Source organism: Oncorhynchus mykiss, chromosome 12 (assembly GCF_013265735.2).
Source record: "Oncorhynchus mykiss isolate Arlee chromosome 12, USDA_OmykA_1.1, whole genome shotgun sequence".
NCBI classification, from domain to species: domain Eukaryota; kingdom Metazoa; phylum Chordata; class Actinopteri; order Salmoniformes; family Salmonidae; genus Oncorhynchus; species Oncorhynchus mykiss.
In genome coordinates, this window is record NC_048576.1 from 63190115 (window position 1) to 63208177 (window position 18063).

The 18063-nt window shown below is 40.3% G+C and overlaps 1 protein-coding gene across 1 annotated transcript; it reads right to left on the minus strand.

Moving 5' to 3' along the window:
- Positions 1-1149: 1149 nt before the first annotated feature.
- Positions 1150-14989, minus strand: LOC110537971 (homeobox protein Dlx4a). Its single transcript, XM_021624460.2, has 3 exons — positions 14395-14989; positions 10306-10502; positions 1150-1684 (listed from the first exon to the last, which is right to left on the minus strand). Exons 1-3 carry the CDS (start codon positions 14714-14716, stop codon positions 1433-1435), a joined length of 771 nt encoding a protein of 256 aa, XP_021480135.2. The 5' UTR covers positions 14717-14989; the 3' UTR covers positions 1150-1432.
- Positions 14990-18063: the final 3074 nt, after the last annotated feature.

Consider the following 18063-nt stretch of genomic DNA (forward strand, 5'->3'; position numbering starts at 1 on the left):
TTTCCCTGTTTTTTTTATTCTAACCCATGTGACCTGATTAGAAAAACTCAGCCCATATTAAACATTTCCATCACTGCCCATATTAAACTTATTTTTTTTATTTTTTACAAGAGATGAATCATGTCCTACCGCATAAGGCATTGCACTATACGTGGTTAGGTTACCAGATCAAGAAAAACTACCGCCCCCATAATTGTTTTTTTCGCCACCCACTCTGGACCTGTGGTGCCACCTCTGTGCTCAATAGTTTGTCCTAAACTTTTTAAAAATCACCACAGTTGGTTTTGACTCGAGCGCTGTCATGCGTTTGCCTCTCGTTTTTCAGCTATTTGTGTCGGACTGCTGATAGGCTACAATTAGCTTACACCTGCAAGTCATTTCGGTTAATGACGATTCCGTTGCCTTGTAGAGCCGCAACAGCCGATGGATGCTCCTTGTCCTTTTCCTATTAGTTCCTTTGGACTTTCAGTTTTGGAGAGGGATATTTTGTTGCCTGCAAATTGCTGGTAATTATACTGTTGGAATGAAAGCTTTATTTAACAAGCTACGTCCCAAATTACCTTTAATTGACATGGCCATTTTATAAAATCATTGTCAATGTTAAAATAGTACCCTCTATTGCTTTTCCAGATGTTTTAGGGTAAAATACATGACCCTTTCTTATGTGAGATGTTAGTTTTATTATTGCGCCGTAGAAGTCCCTTTTTTTTTTACACTTTTGGCATATTTTGATATTAACTTTAATAATAATAATAATAGCCTACTACTACTACTACTACTACTAATAATAATAATATTAAGAATAGTAATAATTATAAACTTATGCCTAACCGAAATTATGTCTTTGCATCAAATATTTAAATCACACACACACACACATATTTAAAAAAAAAAAAATATATATATATATATATATATATATATATATATATATATATATATATATATATCATATGTGTGTGTGTGTGTGTATGTGTGGTTTAAATATTTGATGCAAAGACATAATTTCGGTTATGCATGAGTTTATAATTATTACTTATCAGGTGAAATGTAAATGTTTGAATTTAACTTAGATTGCTTCGTAACTCATGGGGACGGGATTAGGCATTTTCATGCTCAAACTCATTTCATAAAAATAGATATTATTGCAGTGCATAGTTGACCACTGAGGATTTATTTGGAACTGAACTGCATACAAAATACAGATCCACATAGGCCTCCAAGCAAAATCCATGTAGTCATTTGTCCAATAAATTGTAAGGCAAAACCTCGGATGAAATCCAAACAAAATACCTTTAAACGGCCATTTCAAAAACTGAAAAGTCTCTAATGTGATAGCTGGGGCTTGGAGCTATATTTAAAAGGGATAGGCTACGCGGTTCATGTACAAGAGGAGAGCGTACAGAATTCCATTCCATTGTCCCATATCCTATCACATCATTTGAGTTCTCGGCGTAGATTCCTGGTGATGGCTTGGGTACCAGTGTCCGAAATTGTTCATGTATCCACCGGAGTGCGCAGGCGTCCCCTTATTTGCCATGGAAACATCCCAAAGTGGCGGCATCCCCGGGGAACACGGAGACCCGGATGACCCAGCGTGCAGATGCTCTCCCTCCGGTCCGCCCGTGCCATGCTTCATGATCTTCTTGTACTTGGAGCGTTTGTTCTGGAACCATATCTTAACCTGCAACAATAAATACAATTTAGTATATTAAGCCTGCAATTAGGCTATTATTGTAATCGTTATCATCATTGATAAGCTATTATTATTACTATTAGTCTACTCAGTACTCACTATAATAATAATAATAATAATAATAATAATACATTATAATATCCATGGCCTCATTGTTGTTATTGTCAATATAATTGTTTTTGGATAATATTGTTATGCACCTTTGCCTGTTGCCAGCATGATGGCAAATTGAGCGTTAAATTATAAAAAGTATAACTGTAGGCTTGGCTATATGACTGCATTGTTAGCGCCAAGGAATAACACAAATATTTTCCATATGAGAACAATACGTTGGACTAAAAACAGAACATTCACAAGAAAGACAAAATAAAGCTGGTGGGTGGGTTCAGGTTGCCAGGAGAATTAATTGTCAACCCCACTACAGACCACTCAAGCAATACGTTTGGCATTCCTTCATTGCAGGCTTTTCCCCATTATACGAACAATACAGGGAATTTACAGAGATATTTTGATATGGAGAGAGCCTGTTGAGACGTTTATGTAACCGCAACACCCACAGCGTGGTAAAAACAGCTCTAGTAAAATCTAATTATGAATTACAATTGATTGTGGAGATGAGTGGAAAACGCGGCTCAGATAGCCCACATTTCACAAAGGCTCGTAAATGGACCAAAATAAGAGATCTGCCCAAGAGTGTCACCCCAAACACGCTGATGACAGAATTATTGTTGTTGTGATGTCTTGAATTAATTACATTTACAGTTCATTCGGAAAGTATTCAGGCCCCTTCCCTTTTCCACATGTTGTTACTTTACAGCCTTATTCTAAAATGTATTGAATTGTTTTTTTCCTCATCAATCTATACACGACACCCCATAATAATTTGGAAAGGCACACAACTGTCTATATAAGGTTCCACAGTTGACAATGCATGTCAGAGCAAAAACCAAGCCATGAGGTCGAAGTAATTGTCAGTAGAGCTCCGAGACTGGATTGTGTCAAGGCACAGATCTGGGGAAGGGTACAAGAAAATGTCTGCAGCATTGAAAGTCTCCAGAACACAGTGGCCTCCATCAATGTTAAATGGAAGTTTGGAACCACCAAGACTCTTCCTAGAGCTGGCCGCATGGCCACACTGAGCAATCTGGGGAGAAGGGCCTTGGTCAGGGAGGTGACCAAGAACCCGACGGTCACTCTGACAGAGCTCCAGAATTCCTCTGTGGAGATAGGAGAACCTTCCAGAAGGACAACCATCTCTGCAGCACTCCACCAATCAGCCCTTTATGGTAGAGTGTCCAGACGGAAGCAATTCCTTAGTAAAACACATATGACAGCCTGCTTGGAATTTGTCAAAAGACACCTAAAGAACTCTCAGACCATGAGAAACAAGATTCTCTGGTCTGATTAAACCAATATTAAACTATTTGGCCTGAATGCCAAGCGTCACATCTGGAGAAAACCTGGCACCACCACCAGCATGGAGGTAGCAGCATCATGTGGCAGGGACTGGGAGACTAGTCAGGATCAAGGGAAACATGAACGGAGCAAAGTACAGAGAGATCCCAGATGAAAACCTGTTCCAGAGCATTCAGGACCTCAGACTGGGACGGTGGTTCACCTTCCAACAGGACAATGACCGTAAGCACACAGCCAAGACAACGCAGGAGTGGCTTCGGGGCAAGTCTCTGAATGTCTTTGAGTGGTCCAGCCAGAGCCCGGATTGAACCTGATCGAAAATCTCTGGAGAGACCTGAAAATAGCTGTGCAGTGACGCTCCCCATCCAACCTGACAGATATTGAGAGGATCTGCATAGAAGAATGGGAGAAAATGGCCAAATACAGGTGTGCCAAGCTTGTAGTGTATACACAAGAATACTCAAGGCTGTAATCTCTGCCAAAGGTGCTTCAACAAAGTACTGAGTAAAGGGTCTGAATACTTAGGAAAATGTGATATTTGGAATACATTTGCAAAATTTCTAAAAACCTGTTTTTGCTTTGTCATTATGGGGTACTGTGTGTAGATTCATGAGAGGTGAAAAAGAATTGAATCCATTTTAGAATAAGGCTGTAACGTAACAAAATGTGGAAAAAGTCAAGGGATCTGGATACTTTCCAAATGCACTATTATTAAGGGGGACCTGCAGGTTTTTACTAACTTTCAGAGATGGGACCAAGTCACTACTATACGAGTCACAAGCAAGTCTCAAGTCAAGTCCCAAGTAGAATGTGGTCAAGACTCGAGTCCAAGTCGTGCATTCTAAGACCAAAACAAGTCGAGATGAGTCACAAGTTTTAAAGTCAAGTAAAAAATATATATGCATGCAACAACCTGTTCAACTACAAATCTTTGTCTATTTATTGAGGCTACCAGACAGCTTTTTTCATTATTTTGTCTACAACATATTTTTATTAGCATATGTATTTGTAAAATATGGACCTTGTAGCTGTGGTAAGGGCATGAAATCAGCTGATGGCAAGGCAGGTTGATGTGCTCAGAGTGTAGATTTATTAGGTCTTAGTGATCCAATGGTGAAAGTGCCATATCGTATAAAATATACAAGTAGATTTCCCAAATATACACAGGCAACAGCCCAAAAGAAATAGCCTCTGTATCATGCTTAACCTGTCCTATCTGAATAGAAACCCCTTGAGAAACAAATCAAATCTGTCTAACAAGAGTTCAAACAGGTAGGCCTACCTAATATAAACACTTAGCCCCCAGGACCATACAATTAGCCTACCCAATTGGCAAGAAGCTGAATGTATCTCGAGGGGGAAAGCATCCGAGCGAGCGAAACAGCACCCCTCTGTCTCTCTTACATGTAGGCCATCTATCTGATGCTGTCTGGTCCAAACGCGTATGACATTGTTGCCGCCCGCAGCATTGAAGGCAAGGGAAGCCAGTGAGCATCTGGCCAATCAGCGGTGAGCTAAACTGAGCGAGTTCAACTGTGAATGGTCCTGGCGCACCAAAAGAAAGTGTCAAGGGAAGCCAGCTATCAAATCCCATTGAGAGCATATGTCAGTGACAGAAAAACTTGAATTGTTGTGTTGTTGTCCTTCGGTGGCCGGCTAGCTAAAATTGTCCCTTTCCTAAATTAGCTATGGATGGAGATATGGATTTGGACTTGTGGTTTTACTTAATTCTCCATACTGGCCAATCATTATAATGGTCGGTTCTGATCCGACCATTAATTCATACATTGTTGTGCCCCTGGCCTGAGAGGATGAAAGTTCAATATGTAGCTAGATGTAGAAGGCTAATGTTAACTAGCTAACGATGCCCATGAATGGATGTTAGGCTAGCGAGCATGCATTTTAGCCAGGTAGCCTAGGACAATAGACCGTTCCCTCAACATGAAAGAGAGGAGGATGGCATTGGCGTTTCTTTACAAGTAGGGTGAGTCAACATGTTTTTCAAGTTGGGGGGGTTGGCTTCCCCAGTGATTGCTGGGGTTCCCTACTGCCTGCTGGCCTGATTTCAATCCTCTCTTCCTACAATTTCACGTTTGCACTGCACCCGATCCTATAGCTGTACATCAAATCATCAATCTGTTCGCTTGCACACCTTGCCTGTGTTGATTGACAGTTTTCTGGTCCAATCAGAGTGCCGAGTGTGCATTTCACTAGCCAATCTTTTGCAGTTTTTTTTTGCAAGGGTGATGCTGCGGCTATTTTCTCTGGCTACATGTAGCGTAATCCACGTAGAATCTGTGCCACAAAATTAGTGGCAAAACATTACAAAACCTGTCCAGATAATTTCAAGTCATCAGTCTCAAGTTAAAGTCTAGCCCCGAGTCTTGAGGCTCCAAGTCCAAGTCAAGTCTCAAGTTATTTAATTTTCTTTCAAGTCAAGTCTCAAGCCATCAAATTTGTGACTCAAGTCAGACTCGACTCCAAGTTATGTGACTCGAGTAGTCCAAGTCATGTGACTCGAGTAGTCCAAGTCATGTAACTGAAGTCCACAACTCTGCTAACTTTTACATTGTTTTCTCTGCCTTTAGCCTACACATGCTCAGTTCTGATGAACATGAAAAAAAAGAGTAGGGCCATGGTGAATAACCAACATATTTCACTCCCATAAACTCCCATAGGCCTAAACATAATAATGTGGGCACACCTAGAAGTGTTCAAATGGGTATATTAATAATAATTGTGTGTCACATTCAATGCCAGCAAGGGAATTAACAGTTCATGCAGATGTCACAAAAACCAAGTCTCACATAAATCATTTTCAATGACAGAATGCAAATATTGTCTTTCAAGTCTTAATGTTACATGCACAAGTACAGTGAAACGCCTCACTTGCAAACTCAAAACCCAACAATGGAATAATCAATAATAATGTAATAACAGAAGAAGAAAAAAAACACAAGAAATAAGAAGACATATGAAATACGTCCTCGTAACTTTTCAGGTTGGGGGGGGGGGGGGGGGGGGGGGGGGGGATCTACAACTACATCTAAGACCTCCAAAAACACTGATTTTCAAAAGGGGGACATCCTTAAATTAGCTGTTGAAACTATAACAAAGTGATTTCCCCACCCGTTTTGTTAAAAAGCTGAAGGATGGGTCTGGAGAAATGCAACCACTATCAAATTCATAGACAGTGCAATAGGCGCAAGGATTGACCAACCATGATATCAACATTTGAACCATGTTCTGAGGCTAAATAGTGTTAGTTACATTTACTTTGTTTCCAACCATTGGAATAAAACAAGCTTATACTTTGGGTTCTTATGGGGTACGACTGTTTAACTAAGTTAATGAAGCATTTATGAGTTATATTCTTCAAGAATCAATAGGTACATCTCATGAATTTATAAATCCAAAAGTGATCTAGCGATTGCTGATTACCCCTTTAATGCCGAATTGGATTGAACTTTAAGTATGAATGAATTTCACCCTAACGTCAATCAACAGCATGCTAATGTAAGTAGCTGTTCCTATGATAATTGGAAGTATTGGTTTTCGATTTACACTGCAGCACTCAGCTGACAAGGGCTTTCAGTCTGAAATGTTTGGTAACTAGGTAGCTCAAGAAATCACGCCAGAAAATCCTGTCCCACATATCTAACTAAATCTCAGTGTATGTACCGTACAACTTGGGGAAACCACTCTCCTTAGTTAAATGTGTGGTGACTGGCGAGTGGTGGTCAGTGTTTCTGGTGCAAAAAGGTCTATGCATAATCTGCTAGGTGGTTGCTGCTCATAGAAGGCCGGAAGACACGAGTGATTCCAATAAAGCAATGTTCGATCCCAATTTTCTATACTTAGCTCCCTTATCAATATGACCCGTATCAATATGAGCCTTATCAATATGACCCTTATCAATATGACCCTTATCAATATAACCCTCATCAATATGACCTTATCAATAGCTCCCTAATCAATAATTCCTGCTTCCGCCCAGGTAACATAATATCAGAGAGGTTCCGAGAAGTGCTTCTTCATATTTAGCATATACATACACTGAGTATACCAAACATTAAGAACACCTTCCTAATATTGAGTTGCCCTCCTTTTGCCCTCAGAACAGCCTCAATTCGTCGGGGCATGGACTCTACAAGGTGTCGAAAGCATTCGACAGGGACGTTGGCCTATGTGGACACCAATACTTTCCTCAGTGTCAAATTTGTCCTTTGGGTGGTGGACCATTAGATACACAGAGCAGGTTTTCTTAATGTTTTGTATACTCAGTGTATAAAGATGTCCTTTATATACTAGAAATATCATGTCTCTAAAGTCCCAATTGATGCAACATTCAGATGCATGTATACACAATAATCTCTCCAACTAGATTTGGAAAAGTATTGTTTTTAAGAAAAAAAGTCCTGGCTTGATGTGATCTATATGTCTTTGAAACCGTAAAGTCAAGTGTCTGTGAATGGGAGGGTCACAATACTGTAGTTCTATATGTCTTTGAAACCGTAAAGTCAAGTGTCTGTGAATGGGAGGGTCACAATACTGTAGTTCTATATGTCTTTGAAACCGTAAAGTCAAGTGTCTGTGAATGGGAGGGTCACAATACTGTAGTTCTATATGTCTTTGAAACCGTAAAGTCAAGTGTCTGTGAATGGGAGGGTCACAATACTGTAGTTCTATATGTCTTTGAAACCGTAAAGTCAAGTGTCTGTGAATGGGAGGGTCACAATACTGTAGTTCTATATGTCTTTGAAACCGTAAAGTCAAGTGTCTGTGAATGGGAGGGTCACAATACTGTAGTTCTATATGTCTTTGAAACCGTAAAGTCAAGTGTCTGTGAATGGGAGGGTCACAATACTGTAGTTCTATATGTCTTTGAAACCGTAAAGTCAAGTGTCTGTGAATGGGAGGGTCACAATACTGTAGTTCTATATGTCTTTGAAACCGTAAAGTCAAGTGTCTGTGAATGGGAGGGTCACAATACTGTAGTTCTATATGTCAGTAAGCTCTATAGTTGAGGGTGATTTCATCCATTTAAGGATTGCACATTAAACCAATTAATGTAATAGCACATCTGGCATAACCCAGCAGAAATTAGCTCCACAAAAACAAAAAGCCACAGTGTAATGCCATCCACTTGAAAAGGCTCTGGAGGACATTAGTTATCTGACACCCTCAGTTACAAAGATGTCGGCTGCTGATGTCATATGTATAAAGGGCTCATCTTGCAGAAAGTCCCCTGTTGACGCTTTCTCAGATATCTGTCGTGTAGCACTTACATAGGATTACTAAGGCCCTCCTCTCTTAGCAGCGCATCACGGCCACTACAGGTTCAGAATGGTCTCTTGCCACAGAGGATCAATGAATGCATTTCATATCCGTCCATACGCCAAAAACTATACTCCAATTGATGTATAGCAGAATTCAGAGTACATATTCCCTTTTGGATTCGCCAGTATGTATTTTTTTAAGTCCCCAGGCAAACGTAGTGAGGGAGATCTCTAGATTTAAAGAAATATAGAATGATTACCTGGCTGAAAGCAATAAGCTCTCCCAAATAAAAAATGATGTAGTCCTACCAAAGTCTGTACTTTCTCTGCTGTTATTTTTCTCTCGTTTTGGGAACCCCAAAACTTCATGGGACTAACAATATTTATATAAAACGTGACGCGATAACTCGCTAAGCTCTCTTCCTCTATTCCTACTGACAGACAAAATGGCCGCGGTCGTTCCACCCCTCTCCCTTCTTCTTCCCTTGCCAGACAGAGATTGGTGAGAAGCAAGGAGTTAGTTGCAAAAGGAACCCATTGGCTGAGAGACTGAGGCCTTAACACTGAAGCAAGAGCTATATAGGCTAAAGGAGACCACTGAGCTCAGGGCCCGTATTCATTAAGCGTCTCAGAGTACAGGAGTGCTGATCTAGAATTAGGTCCCCCCCCCCCCTGTCCATAATCGTATTTATTATGATCTAAAAGGCTAAATGTATCCTAGATCAGCACTCCTACTCTGAGACTCGGGCCAGTCAGCCTAGACCTGGACTAAAAAGCATGCTCAATTGAGAATCACCATTGAAACTATTATTTTTTTTAGTCCAGGACAACGCTTAACATGTGTCCAGGAAACCGGCCCATAGTGAATACAGGCCCAGATGAGTAAGTAAGTAATAGTAGGAGATGGATAACACAGTAGTAAGACAAGTAATACAGGACGGTGATACACCCATGCTCTTCTGCTGCCTCGCCTCCCTGCCAACAGGGAACTGCCATGCCAGCTGAAGCCAAGGGCATTCATGCTGCATTCAAATATTCATGAAAGTGTGTGTGCCACACACTGATGAGGGGAAACAATATCAGTTACAGGCCGTTAGAGTCGACTAACACCTCCATGAACATGGCAGGACATCACACTAAAGCAAGTTAATACCCCCCGCACATTGACACATTGACTCTGTACCGGTACCCCCTGTATTTAGCCCTGCTATAGTTATTTACTGCTGCTCTTTCATTATTTGTTATTCTTATCTCTTACTTTTTTTTGTAATGGGATCTTCTTAAAACTGCATTGTTGGTTAAGGGCTTGTAAGTAAGTATTTCACTGTAAGGTCTACTACACCTGTTGTATTCAAGCGCATGTGACAAATAAAAATGGATTTGATTTGACCTGGGAACCTAATGTTCCAGCGTTTTCTCCACTTTGCTAAATAATAAAGCATCGAAAGGGTCAACACTTCAACTACTTTGAGTGGGAATTCTCAAAGCCTTAAAGGTACATACCTCCATAACATTAGGCTCCAGTCTCATTTTTGACGAGACATTTGGCCTTTATTAACAGTATCTAACATGGCACTTATGCATATAGTGTTGTAGCCCAGATGCAAAGAATAGGTGTGCCTTGGAGAATGGGTACGCACAGCATTTTGACTAAACTTCTCACCACCTTGTGAGATGAGACGCTTACAAAAGAGGGACATGTTGCCCGACTCAAGTAAACAATAGGCTATAGGAATTGTTCACTTTGTGAACCCTTTGCGTAATGCGTGCACATGTATTCCAGTCGAAAATACGTCCACCAAAATCGTTGTGTGTTGAAGAGTCTCTTGTAATAAACACCTTATTGAACAGTTATATCAGTAAAAATAACTGAAATAGACTATTAAAATGGGCCCAAAATAGAGAAATGTGTACCTGTGTTTGAGTTAGTCCCAATTTTGCCGCCAAATCGGCACGCTCAGGGAGCGCGAGGTATTGGGTTTGCTGGAATCTCTGGTTGAGCGCCTGCAGTTGTAAGCTTGAGTAGATGGTCCGAGGTTTTCGGATCTTCTTCCCTTTTCCGTTCAGTCGAATTTCTCCATTCTCGATCACCGTGGTCGGCTTCTCAAGCTCTTCAAAGGGATGAAGAAGAAAAAGTTGTATTTTATTTCACCGGGAAGTCCAATTGAGGTCAGAAATGTTGGAATAATAATAACAATATTAACAACAACACCATCAATAATAATAATAATGATCATCATAATAATCATACATTTACTGAATAATACATGTTTAATTTAAGCCATTTAATTTGCCCTCAAAGGGCAAGAGCTCAACTTTTCTTTTCTACCTCATGTTGCAAAAGAGGTCATTGAGCATGAGGAATATAATGACTGCATAGTGCTCCCCATTATCCCCATTGTTATGAAGATTGCACATACTAACTAGTGCTTAGGGAAACAGCTGCGTTAGGCCCCACAAGGCGTTCATAGTAACATGACACTGTATGAATCCATCCTTATAATACAACCAGTGTAATAGCGTTAGGAGATTGATCTTTCATCTACTTCACTTTTTGTTTTACAGGGGCATAAGATTTAGATTTGATTTGCTAAGTTGAACAATATTTGCAGAGAATTTCGGTAGGTGGTAGGTAGTCCAGCGGCTAAGGGAGTTGGACCTGTGGCCGAAAGACGGCCGGTTTGAATCCCGGGCCAGGCGTTGGAAAAATGTATCTGGCAAGTGGAGTGCTGCTGGGTTCACATCCTTAAGACATTCCCCTATTGTTGGGTGGCTTGGGCCCTTGAACAAGGCCCTTAACCCCACAACATACAGGGGTGACCCGGTGCTCGTCTCAACTGTATGTGTGATTTGTCCGGTGCTCGTCTCAACTGTATGTGTGATTTGTCCGGTGCTCGTCTCAACTGTATGTGTGATTTGTCCAGGTGCTTGTCTCAACTGTATGTGTGATTTGTCCGGTGCTCGTCTCAACTGTATGTGTGATTTGTCCGGTGCTTGTCTCAACTGTATGTGTGATTTGTCCGGTGCTCGTCTCAACTGTATGTGTGATTTGTCCGGTGCTCGTCTCAACTGTATGTGTGATTTGTGCTGTCTGGGGCAGTTGAGAATGAGCAGAAGACATATTTCTGCTGTTTGCTGCAACTAATGGGAAATAAAGTTGTATTGTATTGTTGAGTTAAATAAGTTGCATTGGAAATGTTGAATCTTGATTGTCCCTTTTCTTTTCTAAGCCTGCCATTCAAATAGCGAATAATAAACAAACTCATAGGCCTTACATCATATGCTACTGCACAGCCAAGTCTCCAGTGTTAAATCAACACTGGTCTAGTGTCTATACAGGCCCACACTTTTCAGTGTTAAATTAACAACTGTATTTGTTAGTGACAGAGACATGGTTGTTGTTGCAGTCTTTTTGTTTTTGTTCTGTGGCCCTCACCAAAGAAGATCCGAAGCGAATATGATTCAAATGTCATTCTTCAACTAAATACAAGTATTTAATAAGGACTTATTTTGGGGGCTTAATTTTGCCTTATTACAGTGGCCTGAAACTCGTGGTTTGCAGGCCTGCGAGTCACTTTATGATGGCTTGCAAATTGATGTGCACATTGACACATTGACTCTGTACCGGTACCCCCTGTATATAGCCCTGCTATAGTTATTTACTGCTGCTCTTTAATTATTTGTTATTCTTATCTCTTACTTTTTGAATTTTTATTAACCCGCAACCTGCATTTAGAATGATGACTGCTAGGTCAGGTAGAAGAAGATATAATACTACCTAAACCATATAAACTGGAGCAACCATTTCAGTAACCAGTGAAAAAAGTCCAAGTAACAGATTTGATTAGTTTAGGAATGTTGTATTTATATTTCAGTAGCATAAGATTAATTAATCAATCAATGTACATGCAAAAACATAGATATTAAAACAAACTATTCTAAAAAAAATCTACCTGCAATACAGCATGCTGGGAAATATGATACTGATGGGTGTGGTTTTGGTTTAACACTGGTTATTAACTCCAACACTTTTACACCAATGAGTGTTGATTTAACACCTGAATCAACACTAGAAATGTTATACTGAAAAATCAACACTATAGGTAACACTGGCCAATTTGCTGTGTGACTGTGCAGAAACTGTTATTTTGTTTTGGTCTACCAGTTTCAAACAGCTGTAAAACTGTATTTTTTTGTTATTGAAAATATATTTCAGTTTGACAACAGATGCCACTCCAGGTGAGAAATCAATAGGTGAATATCACAGACAATCACAACATAAGTAATGCTGTGAAACACTGTTATTCCACTATTGGCGACAGATATATTATGGAAATTTTCTGAAATTACAATGCGAAAATAAATAAAAAATAGCACCTTTAAACCACTAAAACTAATATTGGCCTGCTAATAGCGTTCCAAAAATAATTGCAACATACAAATGGTCATCATTGATGATATAACATTTGTTGCTATTGTTTCCGTTATTATTATTAGGCCATTATCTTGTTATTGGTAGGAATTAAACTCATAATTGCATGGTTATATTATCATAATAATAATAATAATAATACATTGTTCAGAACTAAGACGGGTTTTTAATGAGAACTAAGAATAACATAATGAATCTGTTAATGCTCAAGAGGACTGCAATGTTTATATTATCTGGGGCCTTAAATACTTCTTGACTTTCCAACATGCCCATCACACGAAATGCCTGTAAGATAGCCACACAAACCCTTTCCTAATACGCGGGTGAAAAGTTGTACTTTTCATTGTCTGGAGAGAGTTGATAAACATGGCAATTGCCAACCGTGCAGTGGAGATATCACAGTCAGTCAACGATAGATGGATGACATCCCTGCCGATTATCAGGTATTTAATGAAGTAATATATAAGATATAAATATAAATAGACTGCTAAACCCCAAAGCGAACTCACTCATCATAATTGCATTTTTTTGGAGAGGAGTAGGCCTATTGGTTGATATTCCTATCTGAATGTTTTCGAGCTTTTAGTCCCAAACAGATTCACACTCCAAATAGGTCTAGCCATTATAAATAATATGATTTTAAGTAAAAACCTAGAGACCGGGTTATTTTGATCATTGACAGTAGGCTACGTGGCATTAATGCTGTATGCATTTTGTTTTACGTTTTAATCAAAATTACGAGGTATAACGATGTGGCTCTTTCGTGTAGTCCTATGCGGGTATCTGTACGCTAAAATATCAATGAAGTAATGTAGGATCACAAAAGCAATAACGTCATCAAAGACAAATGGTTTTCAGATTACATGTTTTGTCTGGACCCTGTGCTTTGTGGGAGACCACAGGACAAAATGTAAAGTGGCTCGGTTTTTTTCCTCCCATGTCGGCTGCATGTGTATCATCATCGAGAGTAGGCTAGGCTAATTACTGTGCTAATCAACCGACCTGTCTTGCGGCCCAATAATATAAATGCAAATTGACCAGTAGTAAGTAGTCTAGCCTTAGGTCTAATCATCCGTCCTAATATCGGATTAGACTAATAATTGCAATGGTGAAATAGGCTACATATAGCCCTAGGTATAGTGAAATCGTATGAAAATAGATTTTCATATCAATTTGAGACGAGAACAGTACCTTGCTTTATCCGTGCATACATCTCGAGGTCCAGTAGCCTGTCAACTATTGACCGTTAAAAATATGTATTATATTCAATCGTGCTCAGGTGTTATAGACTACATATGTGACATGGGAACATCCTATTTATTGATAACACCTTTAGGTCCGAGCACTGTTTGCGTAATGCTGCTTGCTATATGTTAGGAATTCCCTATATTTCATTAGTGGTTTATTTGCAGGTTTATGATTGGGTTTATGTAGGCTATATAAGTGCCCGATTCTAATTTTAGAAGTCAATCGCGTTCGTATAGCCTTCGCCACTGTAACCACATTTTGAAAATGGCAACAAACATTGAACTAACTCCAAAATGTCAACACGGATGTTTTTAAAAACGTACCTGTTTCCTCTATTCTCGTGTGTCCCAGACCGTTGTTGTGGCTACTGTGCTGGTATGGCAGGTAGGCACTTGGGTGGTGTGCGCTTACGGTGCTGTGGTAAGGATAGGCTAGCGGGCGGCCATAAGATGACGCACTGGAAGAAAAGGGGCTATCGTGCTGCGAGGGTCCGACGGGATGCAAGCCGTGCACTGGATAGTGGTTGTGAGACAAGCCGGGGGAGTGCTGCTGGTGGCCGGGATAGCCGTGTCCGAACTCCAGAAATGCCGATTTGGAGGGATCAGAAGCAACCAGACTGTCCGACAATGAACTCATAGTCATCATTTAGCGGGGGTCCATAAACTCGAGGCGCAGTTAAGGGCACCATAGAGTGCTACAGATGGGACCGATGCATATCCACTGAGTAGGCAAGTTATGCTACCTAAAAAAACAAAACCAATACTAATAGCACGAAGCGACGAGGTTATTTCCTAAATCCTTCCGTTTGTCTCCAAATTCTAAATTACGCAGTCCCTTTATTTTGTCGTCTCTAAAAAGAGAACAGGAAAACCTGCACTGTTTCTCAGAACACTTTGTGCATATGGTTTAGACTTGTTGCTACCTCGCTTGGCATACACAAGCGCGCCTGCTCATTGGTTGCGGTGGCTAATCATGTCATCCTGCCTCGAGGCCAAACCATATTTAACTTGATTAATACAAGCTACATGAAGTCGGTCTTCCAGTTTGGGCAGCAGTGACATGTCAATGCAGCAGAATTTGGAAACAATTTATGCTAAATGAGAAGATAGGCCTACTGTAACAGATATTAACTAGGCTAATTTAATGTGAAGCATGTTTAGATTTTGTTATGTAGCCTTTTAGCGTTTGCAAAGATGGTCAACAAACTTGACAACTTGCCAGTGATGTTTTTACGTGAGGACAAATCTTTTGCGCACAAGTTATGCCATAGGATAATCAAGTATTATATATGTACACAGGCCTAATTAATACGCGATACACATAGCTACTTTACAAGACTATACATTAAATTTCCATCTGGCGCAAATGCGTGATTTAGCCTACGCATGACTAGACTCAAGCGAGGGCACAGAAGCCCAACATAGTCGCTATTATACTGTTGTAAATTTGACTTTATCAAAACGCTCAGATGCATCAAGATAAAACAGAACACGCACGTCCCCCCCCCCCCCCCCCCCCCCCCCCCTCCACACACACACACTCTCCCAGCACCTGTATAACACACAACACACACTAATCATGTTTTTCTTTAAACAAAAATGCAACACATGGGAAACTCTTCTTTAGGACTTTGTACTTGGTGAGAGGACGAGTTGTAATTACTGATAGTTTATGGAGGAGGGGAGGCTGCCCCTAGCTATCAATCTTGTCCGTGATGAAAGAAGACGTTCACATTCGACTGCAAACCATTACATAGTCGGTCATGTGTAATCTATGTCTGTAGGTTGCAGACAGATGGGTGACAATAAATATCAACTTGAATGCACGCCGGCCCGGGCCCAGCGCATGACAGATGTGGCGCCGAAGACGCTCGAAATCATTAGGCCTAAATGGCACATTTAGAGTCGTCACTTTATGTAATTCAGTCACAAGTCTAAATGTCACAGGTTGCTGTTAACCTGTAGGCATAGAGCCTATGCCAGAGCTCTAGCCGATGCCACTTTGGTAACCATTGAGCAACGCGCGGAAGATAACGTTTCAGGACTGAGACCCCCTGAATAATTATGATAGCCTAACTATTAGGTCTACACACTAGCCTACACAGTAATACTAAAACAAAAATAATACTGTTGTCGTTATGGTGAAACATTCATCCTCATATGGGGCGGCCTAGTGGTTAGTGCGTTGGACTAGTAACCGGACGGTTGCAAGTTCAAACCCCCGAGCTGACAAGGTACAAATCTGTCGTTTTGCCCCTGAACAGGCCGTCATTGAAAATAAGAATTTGACTTGCCTAGTTAAATAAAGGTAAAATAAAAAATATATAGTAGGCTATGTAATCATGTTCCAACGCCTGCTATTGGGTGGAATTAAATTGGCTTATCCCATAATAATGGCTTATATTTATTTCAAATAATATTGAAAACATTTATTCTATAACGAATTGTATTTCATTTTTTGTTTTTAATTAAACAATTATTAACTAGGCAAGTCAGTTAATTAAGAACAAATTCTAATTTACAAAAGGCCTCCTGTGAGGACAGGGCTGGTATTAAGAAAACACATTTAAAAAGTTATATAGGACAAACACACATCACGACAAGAGAGACAACACAACACTACATAAAGATAGACCGACGACAACATAGCATGGCAGCAACACATGACAACACAGCATGGAAGCAACTTAACATGACAACAACTTGGTAGCAACACAACATGGTAGCAGCACAAAACATGGTACAAACATTATTGGGCACAGACAACAGTACAAAGGGCAAGAAGGTAGAGACAACAATACTTCACGCAAAGCAGCCTCAACTGTCAGTAAGAGTGTCCGTGATTGAGTCTTTGAATGAAGAGATTGAGATAAAACTGTCCAGTTTGAGCGTTTGTTGCAGCTCGTCCCAGTCGCTAGCTGCAGCGAACTCAAAAAGACCAGCGACCCAGGGATGTGTGTGCTTTGGGGACAATTAACAGAATGTGACTGGGTGTTGTATGTGGAATATGAGGGCTGCGGTAGATATCTCAGATAGGGGGGAGTGAGGCCTGAGGGTTAAATAAGCATCAACCAGTGGGTCTTGCGACGGGTATATAGAGATTACCAGTTTACAGAGGAGTATAGAGTGCAGTGATGTGTCCTGGTGGCACATTGGTGCATTGGCGCATTGGTGACATATCTGATGGCCGAATGGTAAAGAACATCTAGCCAAATGTTGGCATATTACTTGGTTCACCATATTCATATTTGTGTAACACAATCATCAAGTTTTTTTCAATTACATGAAAATGCAAAAAGGCAACAACAGTATTGTATGATAACACGTCAGGTTGTTGTTTTAGGAGGATACAAATGCAGTGTAGGCTTAAGGTGCGTGATGGCAAAATAATTACAGAGGTTAAGTTAAGTCACACAACAGGAAAAAAAAGCAACGAACTAAAACACTTTGAAGTGAAAACAAATCCCAATATCCACTTGGCTGGCAAGGGGCCAACAATGCAACCACGTTACCATGCAATGAGCCAACACGTTTGCACATTTAGTTTCACCAAATGTCCATTTGTAGCCTATATTAGAATTGGAACCCAAGGGAAAGCATAACTCGATAGGCTACATACAGTTTTACAATCCCCAAACGTGTCAATTTAGTCCAAATAAAGAAAAAATATGAACAACAAGGGTATTTTATTATTTGCCGGCGGCAATTCGCCCTACCCTGTTGTTAATCTTGCTCTTTGAACGCCTGTCGCTGTCTTTTGAAGGGAGCCACAGCGCCAACTCGATCTTGGAATATTCAGCAAGAATGCACTGTGCAGTCAGTCCCCAGGTAGAATTTAGACCTGTAGAGTGCATGTCTTGTTGTAACTTTAAATCGACAAAATCCCTTCCATTATCAGTAGAATATTTAAACAGCTTTCATGAAGTTTTAGACCTTAAAGTACTGTCCTTTACTTGGATTACTGCACAAATCAAGAATATGTTTGGTCTATAG

What these genes read in the sequence shown, in the direction of transcription:
- LOC110537971 (XM_021624460.2), bottom strand. Translation starts at nt 14,716, where the DNA reads ATGATGACTATGAGTTCATTGTCGGACAGTCTGGTTGCTTCTGATCCC. An exon ending in CACGAGAATAGAGGAAACAG is followed by an intron (nt 10,503 to 14,394) that starts GTACGTTTTTAA and finishes ATCCCTTTGAAG; the next exon opens with AGCTTGAGAAGCCGACCACG. An exon ending in TGGGACTAACTCAAACACAG is followed by an intron (nt 1,685 to 10,305) that starts GTACACATTTCT and finishes TTATTGTTGCAG; the next exon opens with GTTAAGATATGGTTCCAGAA.